This window comes from Myxocyprinus asiaticus, chromosome 16, assembly GCF_019703515.2.
Source record: "Myxocyprinus asiaticus isolate MX2 ecotype Aquarium Trade chromosome 16, UBuf_Myxa_2, whole genome shotgun sequence".
In the NCBI taxonomy this organism is placed as follows: Eukaryota; Metazoa; Chordata; class Actinopteri; order Cypriniformes; family Catostomidae; genus Myxocyprinus; species Myxocyprinus asiaticus.
The window spans coordinates 11,390,519-11,409,272 of NC_059359.1; the positions used below are offsets into that span (position 1 = coordinate 11,390,519).

The window sequence follows — 18,754 nt, forward strand, 5'->3', positions numbered from 1 at the left end:
GTAGCCCAGTTCCTGAAGAAATTAGTATTATGTGTACTTCTTTCGAATCTACACAGCAAAACATACAGCACTACATACAAAATGAATGACTCTTATCTGCCCATTCTTTTTAGTGAATTAAAAAGTTATTGAACTGCAAGTCATTAATTTCATAAAATGAACCAAGAACTGTTAAGAGTTTTTTGTACTTATGGCTTTTTTGTAGTAATTTGTGGTATTTTACAACAATTCATGCAATTATAAAATATCTTAATTAAAAGGTCTGTTTGAACACCTTTTGCAAGAATCTGTTCTGTTAAAATCTGAAATCACTTGGTGAAAGGCTGTTAAGGGCAGTAAATCCAATGAGAATTACATTTCTTATTTCAAAATATTTTTTCCTCAATAGTACTAAAATAAATCGTTAATAGAATGAACACACTCTCACTGAGAAATCGTCAGGATTCGTACAACTTTTCTAAATTTGGCTAATTCGTATGACATCGTGCGACTGCACTCCTTTGAATTCCAATGACTTTCACTACAGCCAGTGACATCACTGGACATCGTTTCCATCTAATACATGACAATTACTTGCTTCTGCCACACACAACAGCTTCCTATCATGTTTACACACTCTACTGACTGGTTAAATTTAGATAAGGGGTTTGGGTAAGGACATAATATTAATAAACATTGTCCTTAACGCCTCGTGTGCGGAACTCACGCTTATTTCCACATTAGACATCTGGGAATTTGCTCGTGATGAAGTCGTACAAGTTTATGGGAACAGCATCGTGCGAGACCATACGAAATAGTGAACTCATAAATTATGTACGAATTTTCATGAGATCGGGTTGAATAGAACTGTTATTGGTGCTGTAAGTGATTTTTTCATGGAAAATATGCAAAACAAATGTCCTACTCCCTTAAAGATATTAATGTAGTAAGTGTCCTGAGATATCTCACTGGTCTCTGTGACAGCTGTAGACTTTGGAAACGGCAAATAAAAATGTGTCCGCAGACCACGGACATTGACACTTTTCACCTGTCAATCATTTTGCTTGCCAGTTGAGGGTGCTAGTGTGCCACTATTGAATTTGAAAGACACCGGAACAAACAATGCTGCTGTTTTGCTTGGTTTTTGTCTCAAATTTAAATTTGGAGGGCGGAGTTTTGGAATGAGGGGGCGTGGCTAATCCAACATCATTAAGAGGAAATGGAATCGGAATCCTTAAATTCCTTACTATTCCCATCCCTACTGAGAAGTGTAAAGGCAGTGCTTTTAGAGTATTTGAGCAACCAGGACTGTCCTAAACACCCCAAATGATCACCGTTCCATTTTGGAGAAATACTGCATGTATTTTACCATAGAGATTGTCTTTCCAATGCATCACGGCAAATGTTTTGGTGAGCGAAGATGTGTTTCTAGCTCAGTGATAAAAACTAAGTGCTTTGTAACTCATGGTAAAGTAAAAAAAAGACTATACTATGTTTGGCACCCACCTGGCACACAAAAACCCTGCATGACATCAGAGGGTCTGGAGCCTTGTTAAATCATATCCCAGCAGGACTCAATAACGGCAAGGGTCAGTGCAGTCCTCCGGATAACATAAGCAGGTGGGGATGTGGAACCCTCACCACAAACCGCAATAGGGTACGCTTCTATAGTAACGCCATTACCATCACCAGCTCGTTCAGTGTGGGCATGGGCAGAAGGCTGCCACTGGCTCATGAAGCTGGGTTTGGGCTGGGCAAACAGAAGGACCATCTCTCCAAGAGGACCAGACCCTATTACAATGGCAGAAATGGTTCCATTAGCTCAGTCCTGCATGAGTCACAAAAACCTGAGGTGTTTGCACAGACACGTCAATATTGGGAAGTTCCCTTTCACAGAGTGAAAGGAAATTCTGAGAAAAAGGTGAATATGAGGTCATCTCGGATGCTTGACTGTCCCAGGCAGCTAGTCACAAAGATTTTTTGTCATCTCCAATTAACTGACATTGCAAAAGGAATCACTTGTACCTCCTCAAGAGATTTTATTTAGTCAAGTAACAAATTACTCTTTGATAAATGGGATGCTTTGAACAGCATATCATAATATATATATATATATATATATATATATATATATATATATATATGTATGTATGTATGTATGTATATATTCTTGTTGCACTTTAATCTGTCTTGAATACTACTATTCTGATGCTAGTGAAACTTTGTAATACAGCACTTTTCATACCACTGTCTCCTTAAGATGATTTGCTTATGATGTATTATTCCTCTTTTTTAAGTCACTTTGGATAAAAGCATCTGCCAAATTAATAAATGTAAATATCATAAGAATTGGATGATACCTCTTTTCCACCTAAATGGCTTTTGTAATTATAGTGGGAGTGATCTAGTTTTGTATTGCAACTGTATAAACAGAGTTGTTTTGAAAACTGTATGTGGTGAGGACATTATCCCATGCCCTGATCACTGACAATAGTGGTTCCTGGTTCAAGAACAGCTGTCTAACACTATGCTGATCAGTCCCTGGCAGTCCAATTAATTCTGACAGTAGGATTAGAGTAGGGTGACTCCCAGGTCATGTGATCATCAGTGGGAGTCACTCGTAAATACACAAGCTAAGTGACACCCAAACATTTACTTGTCTGTGGTCATGAGGTCAAGCCCCTTAGTCCTACCCCAACAATGCAAGAATCACGGTTCTTATGCAGAAATAGAACTGATTAACACCTGTAGGGTCCATCTGGATGAAACCAGGTGTTTGAAACATGAAAAATTCTGCCTTATCAGGTAGTATCTAAAGGTAGGAAGGCATCAAGGCAACTCTGAATCAAAATGTGTGTGTAACATCCTGTCAACTAAGATTCCTCCATCTGGAACATTCTTGAATGCAGTGTTGTTTGCTGACTATGATATCATTCAATCATGAGCGTGTAATTTGAGAGTTGATTGAAAGAATAAAACTCTGACTAACCTCTGCTCTGACAGAGCAGTTAAAAGATGTTAATTCATAAATGTATGTTTGTTTTAGTTTTTTCATTTTATTTGCAACAATTGTTCAACGACTGATTCTATTCAACTGAGAAATAAGCACTGTAGTCATTAAAGCTGAAGTGTGCAACTTTTTTAATATTAAAATTCTTTCACTTATCCCAGCATAATATAAAGTGTCAACTAAAAGCAAAGGCTAGGCTATACTTTATTTTTATGCATGTCGTCTTATGCACAGTGGAGCGCTTAGCCTTTCAAAGTATACTTTTTTTTACTGCGACTCCATATGGATGTGTTCGACGTATGACTGCTTTGTGATACTCTTTAGTACAGTTAACGGAAGACGTATGCGCAGATGACATACATAGAAAATTGGGCTGAAAGCAAACAGTATGCGTGGACAGTGTGCATGATGAAATTTATGTTAAGTGCACTGTGCGCAAGAAGTACCAGCATGCGGAAAACCGAAGTATACTTCGGCCTTAGGACATTCATAGGTTGATTTCCATGAAAACTGTAAACACTGTCTCTCTGTCACTATACAAATATTGCTCTGTTTGTTTGAGCATCCCGACCACCACTGCAACTCTGACTCAACAAATGCTGTGAGTTTGGGACTATCTGTCAATCAACGGCAGATGGGGAGAGTTTGTGAGTAGGGATGCCTATCGATTAAAATGTTTAATTGAACTGATCACATGAAATGCTGATTAATCTAATTAATCGCAACTGATTGCATATATAAATAATTGCTGAGAAACGCCAAAAATAATTCAATATATAATGATTAAATAATTACAGCTATATTTAAATAATTGTCAATATACTTTCTAAATATTATAATTCAGATAATTAAAATGCATAAAATTTTTGTGGCAGACGAGTAAAGCATAGGACAATACAAAAAGTGGCTTTAGAAGTCAATATAGTAGTTATTTCCATATTACTGAACATAAGCCTATCATTGGCTTACAGCCCACAGCAATCCATTTTGCAATTTAATTCATCAATCTGTCCGTGATAGATTTAGCACAAGGGCTTTTCTAATGACGCGTCAATGTACATATGCATCAGACAGATGCTTTTGGAGCATCTCACTTTGTTTGCGTCGAGTCAAACACTGCGTTTTTAGAGCACTGTCAAGTTAAAAGTCGTTTGAAACTTAGAAAAGAATTTTGCTCCATCCAGATTTGTAAAAATGCAAGAATGCATTCTCATCTGTGCACAAGTGTCAAGCAAGCTTGAGTGTGTTTTATTGTCTGCAGAGCTGTGCATTTCCTCTACAGCCGGAGCTTCGCTTACAGCCCCCTGCTGAGAACAGGTGGTACTTCAACTTTGAATTTCTCCAGTGGCATAAATAATTTTTATTACAGTCCAGAGACGTGATTAATTGCATTAATATTTTTTACGCAATATTTTTTATATAATTAATCGTACTGAAATAACATGTTAAATCAATGGCTGTATTCGTTAGAGCTGTTTGAAAACAAATGTTTATTTTTGCAATTCTGTTTGGTTGCAGTTGTTTTGCAGAAATGACACACTTCAGCTTTAAAGGTGTGGTGTGAAATTTAGTGGCATTGTTCAGACAAATAGGTAGTCCTGCCCCAAACTAACCTAAATGGTTGAGCCCATGTTGCCATGTCGGGCCACTAAAACAAATGGAGCAATATTTAGGCATCATAGGGTTTACATTCTTCGGGGAAGTCAACCTATGAATGGGTTATTAAAACGAGATAGGATCAATTTTTATATAAAAACAATATATAAAAATTACACAGATTGCCTTTAAATATTAAATTGGTTATCTCTAAAGCTCACTTGAATTTAACGTAATAGTGAATTGGAAGCCAGTCTGAAACCAGTTTACTTAAGAGGTACCTTTACACAAAAACACAACTGCCCCACTGGGGAGCAAGGCAACAAGGCAGCAGCCTTCTTTTTCGAGCAAACTAAATAACAGGCTTAATTTTCTTTATGGAAGAGATTTATATTGAGGTGAAATATGACCTGCACATGTTCTTGACTGGTTTAATGTGATTCACCCAAGTACTTTATTTTTGTGGGTAGGTTAGATATTAATGATTAAATTAATCATTTTAAATGAAAATGATCTCTCTCATTACAAGAGCTCTAAAAGCTTTGTTAGTCAACACAGGAGAACGAAAAATCATCTGTGTGAACTTTCCTGCTAAAAACCTGCTTTGGTGGGTAGCCACAGATAATGGTCCCACTGTTATCAATGGCCGTCGGCCAAATGTCTAGTTGTTTTAAAGAGCGAGGAAAGAAACACTGCACGGTTACTCAACCATGTGTTACCCAAGTTAAGTGGTACAAATTGTTTATTAGCAGGTATAAAGTAATAATATGACCTAAAGAGATGTGGGACACATGTGATGCTATAGATATCAGGGAATGATATGGTCCATCATCCAAGGTTTACTTTCCAAATACCATTAAAAAGCAAAAGTTCAACAGTCATGGAAAGGAACTGAACACAGATTACATCCAAATAGCGCTTGTAAGGAGGGCCCAGCATTTTACAAGACATGACTACATAAATTTCATCATACACACAAAACAAGACCTGAAAAATAATACACTCAAAATCTTAGACAGTCCATGGTTTATAATTGTTATGGGTCACAGGATCAGTGCTGTTGGAAAAAAACAAAATGTTGTGATGGGGAGCTCCTGTCTTCCACATTATCCACGTGTGCTCTTTAACAGTTTCTGTAACAAACAAAAAACAAAATCAAAAATTATAATTACTCAGAAAAACTATGCGAGGTGTAAAGGGGGCAATGAATTGTCTGTATTTGTTTGGGTACTCCCAGGTTTCTCATATACACCCCGTTTAACTCCACACTTTCCATGGCGGAGCTCTACATTGCACACCTGTTTTGAGAGGCAGTCATGCTGAACCATTCTGCAGCTGAACTTTGTAAAGTGCATAATTCCTAACGTGTTTAGTTCTGACAGGCCATCATGAGTTCTCTCTTGATTTGGAACAAGCAAGGCATTTTTCATGCCCCTGCTGCAAAATTGCATCTGTACAAGGATCTCTCCACTCTGCACACAATTACATCTTAACCAAATAAGCTTCCCTCCCTCATGAAAATAAACGCAGCACGATGACTCAAAATTGTCCGGATCTCTGTTCAGTGTTATCGTGACTCATTTGATGTGGTGCCCCCATACAAATCTATAAAGCTGAAGAAAAATATCCATCACTAAGGTGGTGCAAGATGATGTGGCTGGATTCTGGCTGCAACATGAGCTTGTTTAGTTGTTACCTTAATGCCTTTGTCAGGTCACATATGACCTAAGATTCAAAACGAAACATGAATAAATAAATAAAATATAACAGGAGATTCAGCTGGACCAAATCTATCGTACAGCACTTGCATATCTAAAATTCAATAGGTCAACAGCAATCAACATGGAATCATGATTAAACTTCAGAAAATGTAATTGCCGCAGTAATTTACAAATCATTTCAATGGTGTAATCTTGCCCAACCTGACTACAGAAAAATGAATTGAAACACTACTAATCACACTAGACATGAAGGTAAGCTGCCCCTCACCTGATGCTGCTCTTGGCAGTTCACTAATGACCAAACTGATTGCTGTAACACATACGGTTGAGAAGATCAATAGGGTGGCCATGGGTGACATCTGCTAACAATGCAGCCTGATTAAATTAATATGCATTTGAAACCTAACCCAGCCAATCTGAGGTACCCACTGCTTGCAAGAGAACATCACTGATTTAAACCTTGTTGGTCCTCAGGCTAAAATAAATCCATTGAAGTAAAAAGGAGGGAAGTAGGAAGTACATCTTGTCTAATAGTTCAATGCCACATTGACCAGAGATAAAATAAGTAATTTTCTACCTTTTACAAAGACAATAAACACAATTAACCATCTGTTTATATGAGAATTCTACCCTCACATAAGTTCAATAACTGTTCATATGAAGAGCCTACAAAAAACAGTTTCTGATTCACGTCTTAGTTTTATGTGATCATACTGTAGCGAACAGGATCATCTTCACTAGATCTGGGAATAAAGACATGTCTGAATTAATTACTTACCCTTGTGTTGTTAAAAGCCCATATGCTGTTATTTTTTCCATGGAACACAAAAGGAGAACTTGAACGACAATTCATAGTGACCATGTCTGTCAAGTTTCAAAAAGGCCAAAATAACCCATAAAAACATCACTAAAGTAGTCCATGTGACTAGGGCTGAAATGATTAGTTGACGTTATTGACAATAAAAAATTGTCGACAAAAATGTTCTGTCGAATAGTCGTTTGATGTCATTTAACGTAACACGAGGGCGGATGCCCATGTCGCCCATGCCTAAATCTGTCCCTGCACTGTGGAACAAGCGGAGCCAAACTTGCGTGTCGAGCATCTTTAAAGGAAACATACTGTATAATGTGTTATAGCTATAAGTTCAAATAAGAAAGCAGGTCATGTAAATAACTACAAAATCTGAAACTGGCATTCCTCTGTGCGGTCAGCGCCTCTTCTATAAGTTGTGAAGTGTCCCAATCTAAGGGGGAGAGATTGAAACTGCACCCGGCTGATGCACACTGTGGAGCAGGGATGCTCATCCCTCAAGCGCATGCTTGGTGCAGCTAGATTATAACTTGTTGGCTTGCGACTTATTGAATCATAATATATGTGTCACTGTGCATTTCTTATCGTGAAGAAAATTGGCAATATGCAGCTTTATTAATAAGAGAGTTAATAAGTTTGTTTTTTTGTGGGTTAAAGATGGATTGAAGTGAAAAAGTGAGAGAGGGTAGTCTTCGCCCCATTATACACAGCAACAAAATACGTTTTTGATTTGTGTTTGTTTTGGCTTGTTTTCCAATATAAATATCTAAAACTCCTTGAAAACAACGTACATTTATGTTGCAGCTATACTGCAGAAGAAAAATTGTTATCTGAGAATGTTGAATATAATATTAAAAATACAAATATTTTGAAATATCTAAAATTCTTTAAAAAAGATGCATTCACCTGAGAAGCAGTATATACGATATTGCTTTTAGAGAACAGATCTTGAATACAAGTATATTTTGTCTTTAATGCACTCACAGAAGTATAACCAAGTGAAAAAAATACACTAATATACAAAATACACCTATATTTAAGATACATTCTCTTAAAGTCTAAATATCTTGTATTTTGCTTCTCAAGTAAATGTGTCTTGCTTTAAGGATTTTTAGACCATTTTAAATGGAAAACAAGACAAAACACTTGATAACAATAGGATTTTTTGCAGTGAATTTTTTACAAACAAAAACGTTTCCCCTTTAATTAAATTAGGGGTGCAACAACTAATCGTTAAAATCAATAATGAATTTCATTACTGATTAGTTGGATTTATGCAGCGAGCACGGAGAAGCTCCATCAGTGATGTCACTTTACAGATCAGTGAAAATGTGAAGCATGATGAAACTCGTTTTAAAAATGACGAAGACAAATTGAAGTGGAAAAAACACGACCAAAGATGTCCAGTGCACAAGATCACTTTATAAACACTTCAAAGAAGATCATAGGAAGAACACAATTTAAAAAGCCCATATTATGCTAATTTACAGGTTCATAATTTTATTTTGGGGGTCTACTAGACTATGTTTACATGCTTTAATGTTCAAAAAGCACATTATTTTTCTCATTTCTTTTCCCCTCTCTTCATCCTCTGGCTCAAATGCTGATTTAACACCTGTCTCTTTAAAGCCCCCCATTCTGAAAAGCCTAGTCTGCTCTGATTGGTCAGCTGGCCTAATCTGTTGTGATTGGTCAATCACGTAGAGCATGTGTTGGAAATGTAACGCCCCTTACCATAACCGAGTTTAAGCTCCCAAGTCTTCCTGGGCAGCTCTGTAAACACTACTATAACTATAGTAACAGTGGTGTCGGTTTTTGCCGTACCAGCTCTAGCCCGAGTCCGATAATGAATGAAATAATGAAAGTTTGGAAGAACAAGCTGATCGACCCGAACCACCTTCGCAAGCACGACTTGAGCAGGACGTTTCACAGTGGTAAGTTAAAAGTTTGTAGCTTTCTTACATGTACACTGTTGATTATTGTGAACCTAACAAATCTTCAAGTAAAAGACACGTAGTGCATCAAAGTTAGTCATCTTTTACTGGAATGGGTGTAGCCAAACTTTTTTTGCCCGAGATATGAACGGAGAACAGAGGCTTAGGTTGGACATTTCCGGGGATATTAGAGAGTTAGTGAACAAGTTAGCCATGGACTACCGAAAGCGGCCGTAACATTACAGCTTGTAATTATATAATTATATAAGACTCTTGAGATCGACCATGTTACACAGTTTTAGGTAAAAGCCGGCCCACAGCTGGATAGTAAACCCTTACCAAAACAATAACATTACATTGCAAGTTAGCCGAGCACTACTGTGGATTGCAGACGTATAATTACAGTTTGTAAAAATAAATCCATCTCCACACTTGATCACTATTCATGACAGTAAGAACAACAAACAATCTGTATAATTCTACACAATTGTAGGTAAAAGTGGGCACGCAGTTGATTAGCAAATCTATTTCAACACAATAACCTTAACTAGCAGGTTAGCAGAGGCCTACAGCTGTGCATTAGGTGTACACCGTAGCTACAACACAAAACTCCGCATTTGAACTCTTGGTAGCAGATAAAACCACAAATAATCAAGAATATTTACAGGTTGTGATCCTGAAGCGCCAGATTGTCCCAAAAAAGTGGGTACTGCACCATCTTGCAGGAGTAACCGTCCTGAAAATCCGGCATTGGTTGTGGTTGTACTGCTGAGGAATAGTGGTTAAATTTTTTTTTTAACCACAGATACTTCAATTCGTCTGCCTTTGGAAGTCCAGACAAAGAGGTTTTGCTTTCGCAGTGAAGAAAACAGCATCTTCTCGACATGGCGACAACACTAACTCAACTCATCCTGGCCTCGGCTATAACTATGTTTGTTTGAGGGCAGGCCAAAGTAGCCCCTATGCGGGCATTATGCAAATGTGTTACATAGTGTCGTAGATACTATACGGAAGAAATGGCTGGACTACAATCCAGCTGTTTCTTGTAGTTCTTGAGCAGTGTTGTCTGTGGGAGCGAATAACTTCCTTTTGCGTGGACTTTGTGCTTTGTAATTTTGCAGACTTTTACATGCACAAAGAGCTATGTTACACACTAAAGGAAAGGTAAAACCCCAAAAAGCATAATAGGGCCTATTTAATATGGAGCGGTTGCTGCATCAGGTGCATTGAAAGAGGGTGTGTGCTGTTTTAATGTGCTTAAGTTGTTTCTCTCCAGCACGTCACTTTAATTTCACTGCTATTTTCTATGTTTTATAAAGTATACATGTTATGAATTTAAAATCAGTCGCGTATTTCCAGGTATTTCGCAAAACTGCTTGTTTTTACCACAAGCGAGTCTCCGTTAAACTTCACTGTGCAAACGAGTGCGCATCATTCACACCGATCACAATGGAGAAAGGGAGCACAATCATTTTGATTAAACTTGAGGAACATCATACCACACTTTCAGCTTCAATGTAATCAATCGTGTAGCTTTCATGGATGTAACGGTCATGTGTGCCGGTTTTTGAAGTGTTTAGATCGTTTCTCATCATGTAACCGCATGTAATAGAATGCACCAGGATGAGTCTTTTCAGCAAAAGAGTGAATTTGCACTGCATTTGCAGATGACTGTACTACGTTAAACTGTATACAGAGTCGGCGTCACGGGGGAACACCAGTAGTGGTCTGCAACCTGACCCAGGCCCGACAGGACCCAAGAACCTGACGGGTTTCGGGCCGGGTTTGGGTCAGTTTTCCAAGTAGGACTTCGGGTTTGTAATGAATTAAAAAAATAAACAGGCTTACCGAACTTGTTTCGCGCTCTCACTCACAGACACACGTGAATGGACGAGTTAGGGGCCGTTCACACAGAATGCGTATGTTCTGTATTCCCATTGTTTTCCTATGTAAGCATATACTAGACGAATGTCTTAGACATTTGCACGGTGTCTCGCTTTTTCTTCAGCAGGGCTGGCACATTTTAAACACCATGTCAAGTTAAAAAGAACTTGTTGAGACACCTGCGCTCTGTTTCATTCTTTGCTGCGTCTAGATTGTTTTTAGCGCAGTTGTCACAAAGATTATACATTCTAAACAAGTTCAGGTTGCATAGAGGGGACTGTTGCTTGTTTCAGTTTATTCCAGATTGTTCTGCACCAAGTGAAGTTTCAGCAAATAAACGGTAAATCAATGCTTTTTTCCCTTCTGCTCTAAGGGGCTGTTGTGCCTTGTTAAAACTGTGTATGATTCCTGTTTCAGTACTATTACGAATGTTGCCTATATGTTTACATAAATTACAACCTATTGCAACAGTAATTGCTAGAAGAAATTAGATAAGCGATATCGGGTTCGGGCTTAAAATCTGATGGTAACGTTCGGGCCGTGTAGGGTCGGGCCACACAGCCTCGGGTACGGGTTGGGTTTCATTTGAAGGCCCGTGCAGACGTCTATGCACCAGGGGGCAGTGCCCCCTCAGCCAGACCACTGTGCCCCCTCTGTCAAAATGTTGTATTTGAACCAATTATTATAATAATTTATTTATTTCTTATCTTTTAAATGTGTTTTACTTTTTTTGCAAGCCTTAATATTCAACTAAATTGTCAAATAAATTAAATAAATAAAGCAAATTAATCCTTAAACTATTTGTAGGGAGTAATTGAACATTTCAGGTGGAAGGTGGGGACAGGAGTTACACAGTCTGGCCAATTGACTGCTCTCTTCTTAATAGAAATTGTTTTTTTTGCCATGTAATTCAGTCAGAGCTCATAGGCTCAAAAGCTAAAAGAAGGAAATTACAGAGGTTTACTACCCTTTGCTGTGTTTTGTTAATGAATATACAGTTGAAGTCAGAAGTTTACATACACTTAGGTTGAAGCAAATTTTTTAACCACTCCACAGATTTAATATTAGCAAACTATAGTTTTGGCAAATCATTTTGGTAAGACATCTGCTTAGTGCAATTTTTCCAGCAATGGTTTACAGACAGATTGTTTCACTTGTAATTGGCTATATCACAATTCCAGTGGGTCAGAAGTTAACATACACTAAGTTAACTGTGCCTTTTATGCAGCTTGGAAAATTCCAGAAAATGATGTCAAGCCTTTAGACAATTAGCTTCTGATAGGAGGTGTACTGAATTGGAGGTGTTCCTGTGGATGTATTTTAAGGCCTACCTTCAAACTCATTGCCTCTTTGCTTGACATCATGGGAAAATCAAAAGAAATCAGCCAAGACCTCAGAAAAAAAAAAATTTTGGACCTCCACAAGTCTGGTTCATCCTTGGGAGCAATTTCCAAATGCCTGAAGGTATCACGTTCATCTGTACAAACAATAGTACGCAAGTATAAACACCATGGTACCACACAGCCATCATACCGCTCAGGAAGGCGCGTTCTGTCTCCTAGAGATGAACGTAGCTTGGTGCGAAAAGTGCAAATCAATCCCAGAACAACAGCAAAGGACCTTGTGAAGATGCTGGAGGAAACAGGTAGACAAGTATCTATATCCACAGAAAAACGAGTCCTATATCAACATAACCTGAAAGGCTGCTCAGCAAGGAAGAAGCCCTGCTCCAAAACCACCATAAAGTGCACATGGGGACAAAGATCTTACTTTATGGAGAAATGTCCTCTGGTCTAATGAAACAAAATGGCCATAAATGACCATCGTTATGTTTGGAGGAAAAAGTGTGAGGCTTGCAAGCCGAAGAACACCATCCCAACCGTGAAGCATGGGGGTGGCAGCATCATGTTGTGGGGAAGATTTGCTGCAGGAGGAACTGGTGCACTTCACAAAATAGATGGCATCATGAGGAAGGAAAATTATGTGGATATATTGAAGCAACATCTCAAGAAATCAGCCAGCAAGTTAAAGCTCGGTCACAAATGGGTCTTCCAAATGGACAATGACCCAAAGCATATCTCCAAAGTTGTGGCAAAATGGCTTAAGGACAACAAAGTCAAGGTATTGTGTGGCCATCACAAAGCCCTGACCTCAATCCGATAGAAAATTTGTGGGCAGAACTAAAAAAGCATGTGCAAGCAAGGAGGCCTGTGTCTGGAGGAATGGGCCAAAACTCCAACAATTTATTTTGAGAAGCTTGTGCAAAGCTACCCAAAAGGTTTGACCCAAGTTAAACAATTTAAAGTCAATGCTACCAAATACTAACAAAGTGTATGCAAACATCTGATCCAGTGGGAATGTGATGAAAGAAATAAAAGCTGAAATAGATCATTCTCTCTACTGTTATTCTGACATTTAAAATAAAGTAGTGATCCTAACTGACCTAAGACAGGGAATATTTTTTTATGATTAAATGTCAGGAATTGTGAAAAACTAAGGTGTATGTAAACTTCTGACTTCAACTGTAAGTGAAGTTGTCTTAAACATTATCTAGGTTGATAAATGGATAGAATTTCATTCACTCAAACAAACAAAATTCACAAAGACACGCACACACACAACACGTGCGTCTCTCTCGAACTGGTGTCCCGGCTCCTCATCTCTCTCCCGCAGACTGGACAAATCAGCGCCAGGTGTGCATCATCACGGCCCGGCCACGCCTCCTCTTCGTCACAATTAGGTTTTATAAAAATTACAATTATAAAATGTAAACATATTGAGGTTTTATTCATTTAATTTTGTTTAAGATTACTCAATTAAATTTCATGGAATTTTGTTATGAAATTGAAATGCGTAAATCTGAAATATAGGCATGTTTTTGGAGAGTGCTCTCTAGAGGATCATTTGATTAGATATTTATTAAACAAAATTTGTTAGATTTCGCTTTGTTAATTTTGTATATGTATCTAACATAATTATGTATTAATTTCAGCTGGGCAGAATTATTAATATTTCTATTCTGGTGTCACCATTGCCCTCTGCTGGGCTGATTTTTTTGGTAGTATTTTTAAAAGATGATTTTGTCCTCTTTATTGTTAGCAAGCACATTTATTACAACCTTTTAAGTTGGGGCACAAGCTGAATAGTCGGTTAAGAGCTAATGATTAATCATTGCAATAATTGCCCAAGTAGTCGAATAATCATTTTATTAATTGTAAGATTAGTCGATTATCAAAATAATCGTTAGTTGCAGCCCTACATGTGACACACACACAACATTCCAAGTCTTCTAAAGCCAAATGCTAGCTCTGTGAGGAACAGACAGAAACTGAAGACACTATTCAATGAAAATCTTCCATTCTGCATCGTTTGGCTTTTATATGCCTTGGAATATAGATATACAAGTCAAATGGACTACATTTACAGTAGAGATGCACAATATATCGGAGGTCGATATGTTATTAGCCAATAACTGGGAAAATCTAAATATTATAATTCCACATCGTGCCGATAGTGGAATTACCGCAGATATTTCCACCAAAAATTTATTATGGGTTAATTTGTAATCGGGATCATCTTCTGTAAGTAACGACATGCCATTTACCATATTCTGTTTATGCTTCATGAAGCAATAAACGAAAATGCGACAAAAAAATATGTATGTTACATGGGAGAAATTAATTAGCTTATTACTTCATGAAACATAAACAGAATATGAAAAATAGCACATCGTTACTTATTGCAAAGGATCCCGATTAAAACAAGCCCAAACACAATGTAACACGGCGCAGAGATCTTAAAATAATTCTCACAGAGTAAGTGAGATGGCTAAAGACACTGTTTTCTGAGTGAAACAAATGTGCTTATTGTATTTTACTAGTTAAGACTTTCTAACGTTATAACTCATGACTATTTGATCTGTATGATGTTTTTACCTATTCCCATTATGATTGTGATCAAGTTATACAATGCCACAGAGGAGCACTGTATAAGCATATGTGAATGAATGAGAATGAGTCCACAATATGCGCACATAAATAATACAAACCACCACTGCACTTGCAGTCTGTCTGCTAGCATAAATATTCCACCATGTATACAGATATTAGGGTTTGTATTGTGTGTTTTGTTTTTTAATGTTCATTACATGGTGTTAATTTATTGCCTCGTTTTGGTTTAATGGACTATTACATCTGTTAGAATTTTTTCTCTCCGTGAGCGATTCATCAGGATTACTGTAAATAAAAATGTAGGGGAATTATTTGGAGACAAGCAGGTATGAAAAATGCATTACACCATAATAATTTTGATCGGGAGCCTGCAAAGATGTGAATTATATATGCATGGATTGTTCACATGAACCGTACCCCAGACCACCTATTCAAGCGGTCTAGCAGTTAAGCGGAATTTTGAGCAGTTAAGCAGAATTTTATAAAAATGAAAATAAATTTGCTTTAAAATGTCACTCTTTATTCCCACCCACGTTTGAATATTATCATTTCCGTTTGTGAGAATAATTTGACAAAAACTATGCCGCTCACAGCAATATCCCATTTATTCCTATGGGACGTTCTGCAAAGTTTGTCAGAGCGAGCAACGGTAATCAAAGGGTCTTCAATCAGCTTAGTGAAGGGACAATTATCACATTGTTATCGGCCCAGAAATTCCTCATCGGTGCATCCCTCGTTTATGGTACATTTATGATATGTTTTTTTGGAGCTTAACAGATGAGGTCACTATGAACTGTCATTGTTTAATAAAGTGCGATGTAAAAAAAAAAAAAAAAAAAATACATAAATTCTCCTTTAGTGTTCCACAAAAAAACAATAACAACATACTGTGTTTGGATCGCCAACAATGAGGCTGTGTAATTTTATTATGAACTAATGCTGAAGCCAATGCAGTTTATGCCTTTTAATAAGTAAGGTTGCCATGCATACCTTGGCGACAGCACTGACATGGTGAACTTTGATGGTTGCTGTTTTCTCCTCAAAGGCTTTGACCCTGGACTCCTCAGCCAGACGATGTAGGAAAACTAGAAGATTCAGCTGGGCCTATGGACACGAGAAATAATTTTTAGCTCTAACACTAACATACCTGCATTTACATTTGACTAATGTACACTTCTTAAAGAATTCTGCTGAGGTTAAGTCTGCGAATTCCTCCACAAATTAGCCTACCATGGTTTATTCCACAAGGCAAATACACAAAGAAAGCATATCAGTTTCTCTTAACCAAAAAGTTTAAACATTGCTAAAACTAAACCAGAGCTAAAAAGAACCACGATGCTTGAGTGATGGACAACCATGTAATCATTTCAAGAGGCTCTTAGTGACTTTGTGTTAAAAAGGTGAGTCAAGAGGCCTATCCGATGTTTTGAGTGACTCAAGTAAACATCATACTCCGTTGTTCATGACCTGGTTCTGTCAGGTCTAGTGTGTTGCAGCTTGCCCTACCTGTGCATGGATCAGCAGATAAGTACCACAGTAAAAGTAGATTATTTTACAGGAGCTAATAGGCAGGTGCAACAGGAGTGGGGGGTCCATGAAAGATGATAAATCTTCCAGGCCTCCCCAAAGACAAAGGCCCTTGTGCAACCTTGTCGGATTAGACCATGAAATTGTTTCATTTTCAGCACTTCATCTGTCTTACTGCATCTTGTCACGAGATGATGAATGGGGTCTACACTTTGGGGGGTGGATTTCAGAACAGGCCTGAGCTCCAGCTTGGTTTACATATTTAAAATGACCACCACAGAGTTTCTGCTAAGAAAATTTGGTGCCAGTAAATAGCTAGTGTAACAAAGTTCACAGATATGGAAAAGGAGGAAGCAGGAGACTGCGAGATCCAACTCAAAAGGGTCTTTATTTTCCCACAATTTTCAGTGTTTCACAAAACTCAAATAATGTTTTTCAGGGTAAAAAAGAAATTATGATCACACATCAACTCTCTCTCCTCCTGACTGGCGTCTGGCTCCCTTTTAAAGCCCGTTTCCACTCTCACTGCAATGACAAACAGCTGTTAGACAATCATTGCCTGGTGATGATCCTTATCGTTCTCATTTCCTGATCTCGCTCTCCATTCACAAACCGGTGCCTAACCACGCCCCCACCACCACATACCCCCATCACCGACTCAGGCCGGGGAGCCGCATAATTAGGCACAAACCTCCTATAATAGCCAGCCAGCCCCAGGAACTGTCTCACCTCCTTTTTGGTCTTGGGTCTAAGGCAGGCCGCAACCGCTGCGGTCTTATCAATTTGGGGGCGCACCTGCCCGTGACCCAAGTGAAACCCCAGATACCGTACCTACACCCGTGTACTTGCGCACTACTTAGGGTTTGCCGTGAGTCCCGCCCATCGCAGCGACCTCAGAACCGCCCTCAGATGCTGCATATGCCACTGCCAATCATTACTGTGTATAATCATGTCATCCAGATAGGCAGCGGGGTACGCAGAATGCGGTCTGAGGACTTGGTCCATAAGGCGCTGAAACGAAGCCGGGACTCCAAACAAACCGAATGGAAGGGTCACAAATTGATGTAAGCCAAACGGTGTGGAGAAGGCCGTTTTCTCAAGGGACATTGGTGTTAAGGGAATCTGCCAATAACCCTTTGTTAAATCCAGTGTTGAATAAAAGCAAGCTGCACCCAACCAATTGAGCAGTTCATCAATATGAGGTATTGGGTACTAATCAAATTTAGATACGGGATGCACCGATACCAGTTTTTCTCTTCCGATCCGATTCAGATATCAGAAATCTCAGTATCGGCCGATACCAATCCCAAGCCGATACCAGTTTTGTTTTTTTTGCATAATCAGTTTAGAATATCTTTACATTATTGTGTGGAACTAATTGGGAGTACTCTTTAATATGTAAAGAAACACAAACCTCTAACTACACATTATTTCAATATAAATGTATAGCTTAAGAAGAAGCACTTTATTATTAACTATTATACTGGATAATGTAGCAGATAATTAACAGTAATTCCAGTCTTCAAGTCATCAGTAGAAAAGAAACCAGTGTTTTATTTTTGCCTTTTTTTTTTTCTTTTTTCAAAAATGTTTCAACTTGCATCTGGACTTTAAAGGATTCAGATCTCTTTTTTGTTCAATTTAGTTGTAAGACATCAGTCCACTTTTCATTCACACAGTTATTTTTTGGAACCCATTCAACTTAAATATTGTTATAAATTGTAAACAAATACTAATGACGACAGTAATAATAATAAATTGTTATTAATATTATTGACTTTTAATTTTAAATACAACAGTAATGTATTTAAATCATGCACTTTTTAAACCCTCACACTTTTATTTTGACATTCTAAACTCTCCAGGATTTCCTGTATGTGTCTGTTTGTAGGCAAGTTCACAGTAGTTTAATTCACTTCTTATTCAAATTCTGGTCAAATGCATATTATAAGTGAACCGAACTATTGAGCATCTACATCTGAGATGCTGTTCTTGAGTAGCGCTCAAATATTGCGCACCGCTGTGAAGGCTAAAAATAGCCGCAAGTGCATCACCAGCCTGTGCGTGAGTTTGAACAGAGCAGCACCATTCACTAACGCGCTGCGCATACTATATATTTACTTATTAAACACAACCTTTTGTGATTCACAGAGCTATCGCACATCTTCAAGTGGCTTTCAATAACATGCACGAGTCATATGAACTGCTTTATTGGTGTTTTTATGGTTCTTTTATGTCACTTCTGGAGCTTGACAGTAACGAACATGACTAACACACAGTATCGGATTTGGATCGGGCTCGTCGGACCGATGCCCGATCCGTCTAAAAGCTTCAGTATCCGA

General features: G+C 38.1%; 1 protein-coding gene across 1 annotated transcript in view; it reads right to left on the bottom strand.

The window, feature by feature from the left end:
* Positions 1 to 3,110: 3,110 nt before the first annotated feature.
* Positions 3,111 to 18,754, bottom strand: part of LOC127454503 (centromere protein W-like) — a 37,374-nt gene continuing 21,730 nt past the window's right edge. Inside the window, exons 2-3 of the mRNA XM_051721768.1 lie at positions 15,876 to 15,989; positions 3,111 to 5,718 (exon numbers count right to left, since the gene is read on the bottom strand). Coding sequence (XP_051577728.1) covers positions 5,692 to 5,718; positions 15,876 to 15,989 — 141 coding nt within the window. The 3' untranslated portion in view covers positions 3,111 to 5,691. The remainder of the gene's footprint in view (positions 5,719 to 15,875; positions 15,990 to 18,754) is intronic.